Raw genomic sequence first — 14524 nt, 5'->3', positions numbered from 1 at the left:
TCCGCGACGCTCACGTACCTAGGGCCCTTAGCAACGCTGTTGCTAGTGGCCCGAGTTTTCATTGCAACAGCGTCGCCGTTGCTAATGGTCCGACTTGACTAACCCTAAATTTTGACGTCACTTCCGCCACACTTTCTCCAATGCATTGGGAATGGCAAGGGCCTCTCCTAAGTTGTTTCCTTCCTCCATGCTCTCCAACTTGTCTAAAGTCGATATGAAGTAAATTAAAAATTTACTTAACTAATTATTTCCGAAACAACTGCATGTGGTGCGCAAGACTACTTGCGGCTGCATGCAACTAGTTTATTTGGCCGATCTGAAATATTTAATTTTTTAACCCTTGGCACAAGTCAGGTGGGGCACCTGATGTAATATTTCCAGCTCCGTGCACAGTGCAAAAATTTATGAGCCAACAATCATCTCGCGAGCCCATGGCTGAGGCAGCAATATTTGACGGTTTACTAGAGAGAAACGAAAGATGGGCGACATCTCGATGACATGTAAGTGCTCACAAGAAACGGTGGCCACGCATTCTCGCACGACATCGTGTCTACTGCAAGCCAAGCACTATACCTGCGCTATTGGCTGACAAGGCAAAACAGCAGGGACTAGCGATGCGCTTGTGCGGCGTATACAAGTCTGGTGATAACAGGGAGATAGATAGCTTTAGCTGAGCGCTTTTACTACAGCGGAGCTCAGTTGGCGAGCGAGAACTCCAATGCGCATGCGCAGAGCGCCGAGGCGGGTTCGCGACAGATAGTCGGCGCCCGCGTCACAGAGGACGAAGCGCAGCCCCGCGCAAGCCCTAGAAATTACCGAGTAGTACCGACGGCACATAGATGAGCTGCTCTCTGCAGTCGGGCGGCGGACCGACGTCGTGACGCCCAATTACAGCGGCCGCCGAGAGAAGCTGAGCAGGCGGACAATCGCAAGGCGCCGAGGGAAGCACGCGACTGATGAACTGAATGCGCGTTTTGCGACACACACGAAGAGCCGCGGGGGCAGGCGTCCATACCGCACCACGTCCTTGTGCGCGCAGTGGCCGAAAGCCAGGAGGAAGACGGCCCCGTTCGAGGCCGCATTCCACGAGGCCATCTATCAGAGGCGCTGCCCTGCTCCAACCCGCGGGGACAAGAAAGTTGGTCCAAATTCACCTTGGCTGCTGCCTCCGAGAAACAAAGATGGGATCGTGGTGGGGATGAAGCGGGAGATCTTAGCCATACACAGCTGCTCAGAGTTCTATTCATGCCCTCAACGACCTGGTGGGCATATTTTGAGGGGGAGGATCAAGGAGCTTGGAAAAGTTTAAATGTTTTCCCAGTGCAAACGGCTCTGCTCTGTGCCCACTCCCGCTTACAAATTCCACTCCTTACCGCGCTCCAGGAAATTAACTTCTCAAGTTATATTACGCGAGAAAAGTGCTGCGGAGGTTGAATCGGCAGCAGCTGCGCTCCCATGTGGTATCTGTGTGCCGTGCCACCGAGTGTAGCTTCACTGCCAGCATCCATGAAGGCTGGGGAGTTGCGTCGTTCCCGCGAGAAACGGACTGTCACGTCAGCCTCATCGAGTTAAGCGTGTTTCGAAACTACCCTGTCACAATCAGAGCTTCCAACGGCACTAGCCTCGTCGGTGAATACGATTAAGCGCCTAGATCTGGAAGCCTGTACATTTCTGTTCTTGCAGTTCAGAGATGTACGGTTCCCTCCCTGTCGGTTATCCCAGAGGATCTGAACCCACAGGAGAACTGGACACGACTCCGGGCGACTACCGCGAGTAGCGACACCTGAACTTTGAATACTGGCTTGTGTAGACGTTCCTCTTAGAAACGGCAGAAAATGAATCAATAGTTTCGACAGTCACGTGTAGACAGCCTGAAACTACAAGCTACATGCGAATTCCGATAGCAGCGTGAGCCTTCTATAGGCGAGAAGCCATGCATGCGTTGAACCGAAAGCGCCGAAAACGCAGTCATAAGGGCACTTACGGCGTTCACGACTTCTCCATAAAAGGCCGCCGCTTACCCCGAAGAAAAAATAAGCATATCTCATACCAGCATTATACAATGCCAGCGTGTCAGCGATCACATTGTAGGCGTACCCAAAGAACGTGATAGAGTTGGAAAAGAAAAAGTAGGACCGGAGGAGAGGGGGGGGGGGGGGGGGGGGGGGGGTACGCTTTATCCGGACATGCGAGCGAGTTAGCTTAACGACTGCCACTGCTTCCGGTAAGGGCAACCAAGAGCCAGCGCAGCTTTGTTTTTTAGACGTTTGTTTATTTAAAGCCAAAACCGTAACTGCCGGCGGCAAAATCAGATAAGCGCCAGAAACCTCGCGTCCCCCCCACGAAAAAAAGAACAAGAACCAGTAGCACCGCGCGGCATAGGCCCGGTCACGCTCTAGCACAAATGATTGGGCCGACAGGCTGCCTAGCGAGTCGTAGAAAAAAACCCGAAGCAATTATGCAAGGGAAAAAAAAATGCAACACACATCATTAGCCCTACCGCGTCCGTCTTACCGAGCAAGTCGACTACGCCGGAAACGAAATGACTGCCACTCATTGACCGCTCCCCGCGCGGGGAATTATGAAATGGTGCGCGGGGGTTAAGCCGAAACGATGGACCAGCGACCAGATCCCGAGGCCAGCTCGATAAATTACGAGCACATCACGAAGATACAAGGGCGCTATGTGGACATCCACTGGTGTTGACGCTGTAAACGAATGCCTTCAGAGCCCGTTAACTGCGAGTCGTACGAAAAGGATCAAAATGCTTCATCCAGAGCAATGCACCGCCTAGAAGTGGCATGACAGTTATGGCTCCCTCCGAACGTAAATGCGCTGCTCGAAGAGAAGCCAAGCGGGAGACAGGAGACGCAGAAAGAAGCGCCTTCAGTGCCGCCGAGCACCGAAGCACCCGTTTACATTATTCTCGAGCTCTCAGCGCGGGAAGCAGAAAATGTGCCCACGAGTGTGCTTTTACGATTCCTAACGTTTCTTTATTTAAAACTGCTAAAAATTTTTTTTTTTTTTTCCCAGTTACTTTTTACACTATCTGCACTTCGCCGATGAAAGCCCGGCGCGGGGGTTTAACACCTCAATATTTAAACGAGACGTACGTACGTAAAAGACCGGTTCCAGAACTTTGTAACCACAAAAAGCCTGTCAAGGCCTTGGTTGGAAGGTTCGATTATATATATATAAAAAATATTACAAAGCTCGGAACGGCAAGCGTAACGCGGCAGGAAAAGGAAGCGCCGCATCGCTCTCGGATTCCATCCAGACCGGCGCATGTGCGCTGACATTTGGTGGAACCCGATTTTTCCAGCACTGCATACAGCCTGCGTCACCATTGCGTACAGCGTTCGGGGATAAATTTACGCAGCAGCTCATGTATCGATGGTACCCGCATTGTTCGCAGCTGTGCTTACAAACAGGCAAATGCGTCAATGTGCCGCTTTGTTTACAGGCAAGCGTGACTGAACTATACATGCAGGGCTCTCGTAAATGCAGCGACGCCAAAGGTCAGCACCAACAGTTCAGCCCTCGGGGACGCAGCCCTATGCAGGAGCGAAGACGCGCTTGCCACAGGTGCGGCCAGCCATTATTTATTCCCGCTTCTGCTCAGCCTCCAGGGGCGACAGTGGTTGACGCTCGCTCTGCAAACCCAATACTCCTCCCGTGTCAAGACGCGCCAAATTTCGCAGCGTCTGGGAATGCGAGGGTAGACCGAAACCCAATTCCCGGCCAACCACGCGAGATCGGCCAATTTCGCCGCCGGCTGCAAGGGGGGGAGGGGGGGGGGGGGGTAGACGGTTTCAGAAGGATGACTCGGAGACACCATTTCAGGCGCTTTCGATCGCTCAACCACTCTGGCCCCATCAGCTATGCTGTAGCGACCCCGCGTCGAAGAAACGTGACGATGGCGGCTCTGAAGAAAATGGCCGGGTAAAAAACGGCCATTGGGAAACTCGTCCACTGCTGCGGTATTTCGTCACAAACTCTGGTTTGGTTTTGGGGTTTAACGTCCCAAAGCGACTCAGGCTATGAGAGACGCCGTAGTGGAGGACTCCGGAAATTTCGACCACCTGGGGTTCTTTAACGTGCACTGACATCGCACAGCACACGGGCGCCTAGCTTTTCGCCTCCATCGAAAAGCGGCCGCCGAGGCCGAGATTCGATCCCGCGTCCTTGGGCACAGTAGTCGAGAGCCCTAACCACTGCGCCACCCCGGCGGGGTAGGCAACATGGCGTTATTTGCGCTGGCCACCGTGCGTCTTGGAATAGAACTTGAGCAAAGTAGAGTTCTGGGCTAGTTGGTAGCGCTCGTCCTGTGTGCCTCTCTTGTCCTTGTCTGTTCCGCGCTAAGCCTCCCAGTAATCATGTCTTGGAATAGACCTTTTCAAACCTCGCTCATTGATGCTGCCACGTGTAACGCGCGCGACGCGTAGCGGCAAAAGGTGGCGAAGCTGCCATGTTGGGCTATGACATCCAGATTCGGCGTTACCGCGCACCGCGTTGTGTATGCGCGTGCGACCATGCAGTAACTATTTATCTGACACGTTGCCATTTCCATGTTGTGTCCCCGCTTCAAGCCCAAGGTGTCTAGTCAATGCGGCGACATATGCCTGCTATAGAAAGTATGAACAGCGAGCCGCCAGCACCGACACCAGCTTCGACTATGCCGCATCCGACTAAGCCCAGTGTGTCCGAGAGTGAAATGTTGGTCACTGGCGTGTGCAGTGTATTTTTCACAAAGTTTCTTGCTGAGCGCGTTTATTCATGTTTTTATAAGCGTTGCAGATAGCGTGCCCGTAAGGTTATTTCATGATCGAGTACGCGCACACGCAAGCAGGCCGCTGTAGAGCAGTTGAGTGGTGTTATGTTTAGTAAAGAAAGCGGAATTAAACTGATACTGAATTTGCTTCCTTGGAAATGGAAACACCATGCATCTAGCAAAACAGCTGCGCGATTTATTTGTATTAGCCAGCATGCCACTCGAAGGCCTCGCGCATTGCGTCTGCACCTGCGGGTGATTGTAGCATTACCTGTACGGCTGTTCGCACTTCCAAGCAAGCGGAGCAGTGCCTCTTTTCAAAATTCCGACCCATTTCCTGCGACCTATACACGCAGCCTTTCTTTGTTGGCAGACACCCTGAAGTACGCTCATCACGACGGTGTTCAAGACTGGCGGGACGACATACGCGAGTAGGCTAATATTACGCAACTGAACATTCCGGAGTGCATAGTGCAAATGAAAGACTTTCGGCAAGCGTGCAGTTGCAAGGCACTGGACTGCACTCTGGGTGGATAACGTGTTAACCCCGACGATGTGATTCTTCTAACAGAGATGTGACACCGTCACAAGATGTCAGCATCAAGTCGCATCGTGTATGGGTATCGGCGAGCACAACTGCGCACGCATTCACGAGTCGTAACAAACGACGACCGCGGCTGACTTTTCCGTCATGCCAGAGATCCAGCACAGGGACTGCGTTCTGTTTCCTTACCGCCAACAAAGTGGCGCGAACACACTCGAATGGCGGAACGTCGAAGCTTTTTTTTTTTTTTTTTTTTTTTTTGCAAGTGACGGCAGCAATGCACTGAGGCGCAGTTCGGGCGATGCATGGAACCGGTGGAGCGTGAACATACCACATTGACGTGTATCTCGCGTACTCCCGTGCTGTGGACACGCCACGATGCCTGAAATACCTCTCTTGCGTTGACTGCAGCCGTGCACGTAACAATGCCGGCCAGATGATTTGGGGTGCGGTAAGACATGGCTGCGCACAGCAAACATTTCAGGCAAGTCGAGGGACGCTTCCTCTATGGCACAGCCCGGAGGGGATTGGAAACTATGACAGGATACTCTCCGCGGCAGGCGTGTCACAGCGGGCGCGCCGGATCGAGGGTCCCTCAGTGAAAAGGTCTATAGTTAGCGAAAAGCTACGGGCTCACCTGCGATATTCACCCCGGCAAACTCGATATGAATGCGGTCAGACGTATGCCTCAGTTTGCCGACGAGAACTTCGCCATGAGTCCGATGAATATACCACCACCAAAAGCAGTTTTTGGGAACTCGTTTCATCTTTACGCGCTGGGCAGCCGAAGAGGTTTTCGGGAAAGGAGCAAACTTCTCCAATCAACACTGCTGTAACTCTTCTATATGTGCTGCGTTTAAGGTCAACCCCCCCTAACAACGACGTCCTTTTCGTAACCGCAGAAAAAAACCGCAAAAGAAAGCGACTTAAACTGCCACCAACCAACTCCGGAGGTGGAGGTGGCCGCTGTCCATCTATCAAGATCCGGCGAGTACTTCGGCGAAGAAATCAGGCGAGTTATGACGAACGAGCGCGTTTCTCGTTGGATAAACTTGATCCGCCTGCTTCGTTTACTGCGCAAACAAAGGGCCTGCGCCTTTAGACGTGGCTAATGAAGCTCTTCGTTGCCCCGCCTGGAGAAGCAAGTCCGCCATGTCTAGTTAAGCTTTACAAACAGCTTACGCGGCGGATTACCGCGTTTCCTCGCCAGAACACAAGGCCATACAGCGGACGCTCCTGAATGCCGACGAATGCCGACGAGGGAGAGCTCTATTAATCAGGGGGTGACAAGCTGGCAGAGCGTGGCGACGCCACTGCAGATTAAGACGCCACCGCTGAAGACGAGCGGACACTTGGTCGGGGGACTCCGGATTAATTTCCATACTATATCGCACAATACACGGTCGCTTGAAATTTCGCGTCCATCGAAAGGCAGCCACTGCGTCCGAGTTCGAACCCGCACTTCAGGCTCAGGCCGTCGATCAATGAGCTCGGAGAGAGCTCGCAATTCCCCTTGGCCTGCCCGCCTAGTCATTCGCGCATGACGACGTGTATAGCGCGTGTTAAACCTTATCGATACAAAGAAGCGCACCTGCCTCGTTGGCACTTTTTTGTGTGTGCCGGGGTGTTCAACAGTATGAGAAGAACGGCAGTTCACGGTAGGTAGCGAGGCACTGGAAGTAGTAAAAAAAAAAAAAAAAAAAAAAAGAAAAAAAAAAACAAATTCATCTACTAAGGACCCGTGGTGACCGCACATCCGCGCCACGAAAGGGAAATAAGAAAGAATCAGAGTGGCGTGCAGCGCATTGGCATATCCTGATCCTGAATGGCCTCACGAGAAAAGTACGAACAGCTGCATCTGACCAGTGCTCACCTAAAGTTCTGAAACGTGAAGGCTAACGAAAGAGATTCAACAAAAATTGAGGACAACGCAGAGAGCTATGGAAAAGAAGATTACAAAATAGTGTAGCGTTGAGAAAGGAAGGTAGCGGAATGGACCAGGGAACAAAAAGGAGTTGCCGACATTTTAGCTGAAATCAAAAAGGGGCATATAATACGAAGGCATGATAAGGGGGGTGTATTGCGTAAAGGTCGACGAATGTACACTTTGTGTCGACACACTGAAGGATTAACTGACTGTAAGCGACAGCATGGCCATGTTTCCCTAACACCATTCAAATGTACAGAGAAGAAACCTCAAGCAAACCTCGGCGCCGCAGAATTCACCGCCTCACATCTAGCTCACTCATAGAAACACTGTCTCAAGGCTGCAGCTGAATCCGCTGTAACCCACCAGTCGCTGCCGAGGCTACTTTCAAACGACCCCACAGAGGTGCACACCCCCTTCTTCCCACAGCGTTGGCAGAAGGGTGGCGAGTTTTGGTGCCACACCCTCAATTCCTGTGTGCACGCCTTGGCTGCGTGAAAATTCCCTGCGGCTCCCCACGTCGGTTGACGTCACAAGGAAATTCCCGCCGAGTGACGTCGCGCAACGCCAGTGGCGGCCCGATCCTCGGGGGGAGCGGCCCGCACGGGCGAAGAAAGCCGTACTCACGCCAAGGGGCCTCTGCACGGGGCCTCCGCATGGCGACTCACCTGCAAAACAACAACGAGGGAACAGGGCGTTAGGGCGAAGCAAAAATCTCCGCGTATCGGCGATTGCGCAAGCGGGCAGGGTGGCGCCAAGTAGGACGTCGAGGGCCGACCTGGTTCCGCCGCGTACGAAAACTCGGGGAGGCCCGCCCGCCGAAGATGGCACAGTTCGGGCCGGCCCGCGTTGCACGCACACACAACCATTCTTTAGCGGCCGAGAGTTGACCCAGTGCGACGAAATAAGCAGTCATACAAGGGCTGGCGTCCGCGTGATAGCTCGTAAACAGCGAGCATGTGCCGTCTACACTGTCTTTCGTACCGATTATGCGAAATTATCAGTGTGGAGCCTCCAAAGCCACTCGACTTGCGGAAGCTGTCGCAGAAGGCCACGCGTCATTTGATCAGCGAAAGTCGCAGACGTGGATCGACTGCCGTCGCAGAACAATGCAACTTTCGTCGGCCTGGTCCCGTTACGAAGCCGCATGAAGGAACGAAGGTATACCGGAGCAGCCAGTTCTGCGCAGTTGCCGCCGGCCGATGAACAGGCCTGCCGGACAACTTTCGCGGGGTCAAGGGCCGCTGTTCGTTCACCCGAGTCAGGCTGGCCCCGATAGCGCTGGCTAGGCGCCGGAACTGCCTGCAGCCACGATCGAGTGAGCCCGCGGCGCTGTTAGCGTATACACCCCCGGCTGCAGCAGAAAGCGACGCTGCTCAAGAATCCCAACTTTCACGCGGTACAAATCGCGGCCAACTGCGGCCCGCACGGTGAGGTCGCGCGGAGCAGCTTCCCGAAATAGGGATCCGTTTTCCTCGTACGACGTATTGGGGGTTGCGCCGGAGCAGCGGCGAAATTGCCACTGCTGAACCTGGCCGCAGGGGAAAAGTCGGAGATTGTGCTTCCTCGAAAATTACTGCCTCGGAAAACGGCTAGCAAAGAACGTCATTTGACGTCATTTCGATAAGTGCTATTGGTAGGGCACCTTAACGATTTACTCGATTTCGGAAGCTAGAAATCCTAAACATTATATGGCTGCTTTTCGACATAACCGTGTCAGGAAGACAGGTTTTCTCCGCAGCTGCGTTCCTACACAAACGCTTTCTGATACCATGAAAAATATATGCGCACATCAAAATAACTGTTCCACGCTGGGAGTAAGACAGAAAAAGAGAGGCACGGAAGAGAAGGAAAAGGTTGCGTCGAGAAAGTTCCTGGCAGACGAAGCAGCCAACGAATTATCTTCGAAAGAAGAGCGAGATTAAAGGCGGTGCAAAATAAAATTAAATTAAGACTCTGCCTAACTAATGCAGCTGTGCGCTCCATACAGGAGAAAAATGTCACCCCAGTTTGCGAGCCTCATTCAGTCTTCCTAATAAAGCCCCGTGTGCGAACATGTCCAACGCAGAAAAATGTTCGGCGCTTTGAAACGACGCCTTCAGACCCAGTAACAACAGAAGCCGGCAGGCGCAGCAAGGGGCTTCAAACGCACTGCAGTCGGTGGGAGCGGGAACGACGCGTGACAGACACCCACAGTCGGGAGGTTTCGTGTTCGCCTTGTCCCACGACGCCAGGCAGGACACGAAGTCGCGGGAACCTCCAAGCTACCGAGGCGAACGCGCTCTCCGCATTGAGTGCAACGCGAATGCACGACGACCGGCGTGCGGTACCCGAGAACTCACTCGGGACTTGCGCGCACCAACAGCGCGGACAAACTGGTTGGCTAGAAAAACGGCAAGGAATCGTTCGCAGCACCCAATAAAGCGGCCGCCCATTACTCATAAAAGCGGCTCGGATATCGTGGAGCATTTAAAGGCTCTGTGCAGGCCCTCCGAGCTGCCAAGTCACCTGAAACTCAATACCAGCCACCATGTAACGTCGCTCCAAACACCGGCAAAAGAAACGCGAAGGCGGGGACATATAAGCTTATTTCGGACCTTGCAAGCGCATGCTTTTCTCCTGACCACTGCACTCTCAACAAACTTCGCAAGAAGCCGAAAATGTTTAACAGTAGAGCGCGGGCGAAATTTATTGCTCACGACACGCATTAGAGCATGCAGCTACCGCCCCTTTTCCATGTCAAAAAGCAGCGAATCTGGACTTGAATATGTCAGCAAATTAGTGACTGACGACGCCGAGCAAATTATGGGCTACACGATGGCTAGATTCGATAATATGCTCTATATACGGACTGTACCGCGCAACTTGAGCCAAGATTTCAAAAACGAAAGGCACTTTGGATGCGAACTGAACCGGCTGCAGTATGTTGGCAGTAGACTAAGTAGGATACAACAGAAGAAAACCGCAGTCGCTAACTATAGGCAGTGGCAAGCGGCGTATGTATTACTCCGCCAAAAAGTAAACACCAGTTTAACATTTGAATATACCAACCAAGATCGAAGAATCGAAAATATTGAGCTTTTTTTTTTTTAATATGCTAGTCTGATGGTTAGATTTTTATTTACGCCATTAAATAATAGCTACAGGCCCCAAATGTGACACTCAAAAATGGAGAGCACTCGTCACCTTGATGAAGGTTGACTTTAGCTACCATCAAAATTTAAATGACAATTGGTGTGGCGTGCCCAAACACCTATCTTCATAAGATGGGCCCGAACTACTAGAACCGTGATGTGAGAGTGCCCTCGCTACACTGATCAAAGGAGGACCTTGCAAACTGTTTTCAGACAGTTGGACAGCCGCCTTCTTTGAGAAGACTACTCTGGGCGCCGGGGCGAAACTGATAACTGGCGTGCGTGCGATAAGCGCCTTATTCGAATTTTTAGGAGAAGAAGCTGCAATTCCCACCTGTGACATTTGCGTGTGCTGTGTGCGAGGACAGGGTTTACAGTGCGTACCATATAGGTGCATACGTGTTTCTGCTGGAACATGTGAAGTCTATTTTGGTGTGGGTATTGAACATTTGCCAGAATAGAAGCTTGGACGAGTTGGTGACGGTTCACTTGCCACATATCGCTAAAAACACACGGGCACAGAGAAAACATGACGGGCGCTAACTTACAACTGAACTTTCTCTCTTCATTGGTTGCCACTAAGATCAGCTTACAAGGAAAATTATAGAGGCATTCAATATAATATTGCAAAAAGAAGATACGTGCGTCAGTGCTGCCTCGGCGTTTTTATGCGACAAAGAAATGCCATTCCTGTCTGCTAATCTGTGAATGTTGCTCGACGACAACGCTGTTTGATTGCTTGCTATATTTCAATGGTTTTATATCTCTTCTTCATTGTTAAGAAAGTGCTTATATTGCCTCGTTTCATGCAATAAAAGTTCAGCTTTAAGTTAACGCCCGTCCCGTTTGTCTAGCTGTGGTACTCACGGATTGAAATAGGACACTCGGAGCGCGTGGCCGTCGCTGCATGCAAGGCAGTGTGGTAAACAACAGGCCGGCTTATTGGCGACCGGAAGGAGCAGTTCTGCTTTTTAGATGTTCTCCCCCTCGCGCTATACCACAATGCAGCACCTTGGTTCCATGAGCATCCACGGGCGGCGCTGCATGCAGCGACGGCCACGCGCTCCGAGTGTCCTATTTCAATCCGTGAGTACTGTACGTGTCTGTTGAGCGCGATGTGACAAGTGAAGGTATTGAGTTTGTTCCTGGATGTGAAAATGCAGAGCTCCTCTCTGCAACTGTTCCGGTGTGTGTACGGACGATACGTGCTGCATGTGCGCTGAGCTTTTTCTGGCGTAGTGCGTAGTGCGTGTATTTACGCGTTCATGCCTGCAACCGAAGTCCAAAACTCTTCTCTGCAACTGATCCGGTGTTTATGCGACAACAGGTATGTAAGCAACACATTTTCAGCATGCTGAGTGCGAGAGTGTAGCCAAGTCTGTGATCACTACGACATCATCACTCTCCTTTCGCCCACTAACTCTCATTTGCTTCCTTTTTCCCCTTTCCCCAGTGTGGAGTAGCACGCCAGAGTCTGTACTGCCAGCCAACCTGTCCATCTTTCATTTCATTTACTTCCTCACCCTCTGGCGATCACCCTCAGAAGCGATTTGTTAAACTGTTCCCAATACGATATGTGTAACGTCGTCGTTGTAGTCTATCTGTGTGTGCCTGTCTGTCAGTCTATCTGTGTGTGCCTGTCTGTCAGTCTATCTGTGTGTGCCTGTCTGTCAGTCTATCTGTGTGCGCCTGTCTTTCTGTCAGTCTATCTGTGTGTGTGCGCCTGTCTGTCAGTCTATCTGTGTGTGTGTGTCTTTCTGTCAGTCTATCTGTGTGTGTGTGTCTTTCTGTCAGTCTATCTGTGTGTGTGTGTCTGTCGGTGCCTGTCAGTCTATCTGTGTGTGTGTGTCTGCCTGTCAGTCTATCTGTGTGTGTGTGTCTGTCGGTGCCTGTCAGTCTATCTGTGTGTGTGTGTCTGCCTGTCAGTCTATCTGTGTGTGTGTCTGTCAGTCTGTGTGTGTGTCTCTGTCGGTGCCTGTCAGTCTATCTGTGTGTGTGTGTCAGTATATCTGTGTGTGTGTGTGTCTGACACTGTCAGTCTATCTGTGTGTGTGTCTGTCAGTCTATCTGTGTGTGTGTCTGTCAGTCTATCTGTGTGTGTCTGTCAGTCTATCTGTGTGTGTGTGTCAGTATATCTGTGTGTGTGTGTGTCTGTCAGTGTCAGTATATCTGTGTGTGTGTGTGCGTGTGTCCATGTCTGTGTGTGTGTGTGTGTGTGTGTGTGTGTGTGTGTGTGTGTGTGTGTGTGTGTGTGTGTGTGTGTGTGTGTGTGTGTGTGTGTGTGTGTGTGTGTGTGTGTGTGTGTGTGTGTGTGTGTGTGTGTGTGTGTGTGTGTGTGTGTGTGTGTGTGTGTGTGTGTCAGTGTCTGTGTGTGTGTGTGTCTGTCTGTGTGTGTCTGTCAGTGACTCAGACAGACTCAGTGTCTGTCTGAGTCTGTCTGTCTGAGTCTGTCTGTCTGAGTCTGTCTGTCTGAGTCTGTCTGTCTGAGTCTGTCTGTCTGAGTCTGTCTGTCTGAGTCTGTCTGTCTGAGTCTGTCTGTCTGAGTCTGTCTGTCTGAGTCTGTCTGTCTGAGTCTGTCTGTCAGTTTCTGTCTGTCTTTCTGAGTCTGTGTGCGTGTGTCAGTCTGTGCGTGTGTCTGTGTGCGTGCGCGCGTTGTTTCAAAGGAAGCCACGAAATACGAAGAAAAGGCACGTGATGTGACGCTTGCGCGCTACAGTAGCGCTACTCTGAAAAAGTGCGATGGTCAAGGTCGGCGCAGTACGACATTGGCTACGGGAACGCAAAGGGACCTTGTGCCGGTTATAGATATTTGAGCCTCGGCTCGCATTAAAATGACGGTGCAAAGTCATGCTGCTGGCCGACAACTGCCGAAGTAGCCCAGACGAAAAAACACAAACCTCTTGATGGTACTTCGCAAACAAACGCTTGGCCAGGAGCATTTATTTGCGCCGTCATGCGACAAAAGCAGGGGGCCAAGGTGTGACAGCCTTTGACAAAAGTGTCTGCTTTTGAGCGGCCTACTTCCGAGCCGTGTAGTGGCGCTGATTTAGCATTAGTGGAGGTCCTTATCATTGGAGAGGGTAGGACAAAAAATCTTACCATTCAGATATTCGGAACACTGGATATGCATTACAGGCCGCGCGAAGTGGCTCAGAAGCAGACCCACTGGTCTCTACACTTTTGACAAAGGCTACCTACAGCCGACAACGCCGCGTCGTTCGACTCGTTTCCCGCGGCCACAGTCACACGGCAGCCGGCCTTGTTCATTGCACACTTGAGAGCAGCACATTAGCAACAATGACCTTGGGTCAGCAACCAATACTTAAAAAAATGAATCAATTCAACCTAATCAGACAGTTAACAAAATATGAAACAGTCTGAGTTACTTAAGGCCGGTACGGACATCTCTCGCATTGAGCTCAATTCGTGTCCAAAGTGTTTTTCATGTTTAATTTAAAATCTTACGCCCGAAAAAAAAAAAAAGAAAGAAAGAAAGTGACCCTAATTCGCACACGGAAGCGGCGCGCAGCGACGATATTTTGGCTTTTTTCAGCGTTTAAAAGCAGCACCTCTGTCATCAGAATGCCGCAGCCAATAGATACTACACCGTCGTAGACCATTTTGTCTCTTGAACTAGTTTTAGCCGTTGCGCCCCGATATCGTCAAAATTATACGAACGCTAAGCCAACGTGATCTTAGCGAAAAGCCCCAGACGCCGATTTCAGGGGCGATTTTAGAAAAAAAAAAAAAAAGTGCTTGACCTTTCAGGTCACCGCCACCTGGCGCAGACAGGAACTGTGATAGCCACACTGATGGGCACACAGTCACCCGAAAGACCAGTTTCGGAGGCTTTTTCAGCAGTAGGGAGGGTAAGGGCGACCAATCAGAATGGCGTGCACTGCATGGCTGTGTTCCTATGCCAACCAAACAACGTAGAAGGAGCACAGGCATGTGCGCGCCACCCTGGTTGGCCCAGATCGCCCTTACCTTTCGTACTGCAGGGAACAGCTTCCGAACCGGGAGCACTAGCTCTTTCTTCACCCAACGAAGTTTTCACCAGGCAGCGGTAACGTTTCCCGTCGCTACACCAACACAGAGATGAAGTTATCATGGTGGCATGGTAGCTCTTGGTTTGGTTTATGGTGTTT

The 14524-nt window shown here is 51.5% G+C and overlaps 1 protein-coding gene across 4 annotated transcripts in view; it reads right to left on the bottom strand.

Annotated features, from left to right (window-relative positions):
• mgl (low-density lipoprotein receptor-related protein megalin) overlaps window positions 1–14524 on the bottom strand; it is a 190113-nt gene that overhangs the window by 133213 nt on the left and 42376 nt on the right. The window contains exon 2 of one of the 4 annotated variants that reach the window (XM_084591384.1): window positions 7870–7910. The exons of the other annotated variants lie outside the window; for them this stretch is intronic. Within the exon in view, the coding sequence (XP_084447510.1) occupies window positions 7870–7900 (31 nt within the window). The 5' untranslated portion in view covers window positions 7901–7910. The remainder of the gene's footprint in view (window positions 1–7869; window positions 7911–14524) is intronic. 4 annotated transcript variants of the gene reach the window in all.

The sequence above is a fragment of the Amblyomma maculatum genome, chromosome 1 (assembly GCF_055883805.1).
Source record: "Amblyomma maculatum isolate TAMU_Amacu chromosome 1, ASM5588380v1, whole genome shotgun sequence".
NCBI classification, from domain to species: Eukaryota; Metazoa; Arthropoda; class Arachnida; order Ixodida; family Ixodidae; genus Amblyomma; species Amblyomma maculatum.
This window is presented reverse-complemented; position numbering and strand designations above follow the sequence as displayed.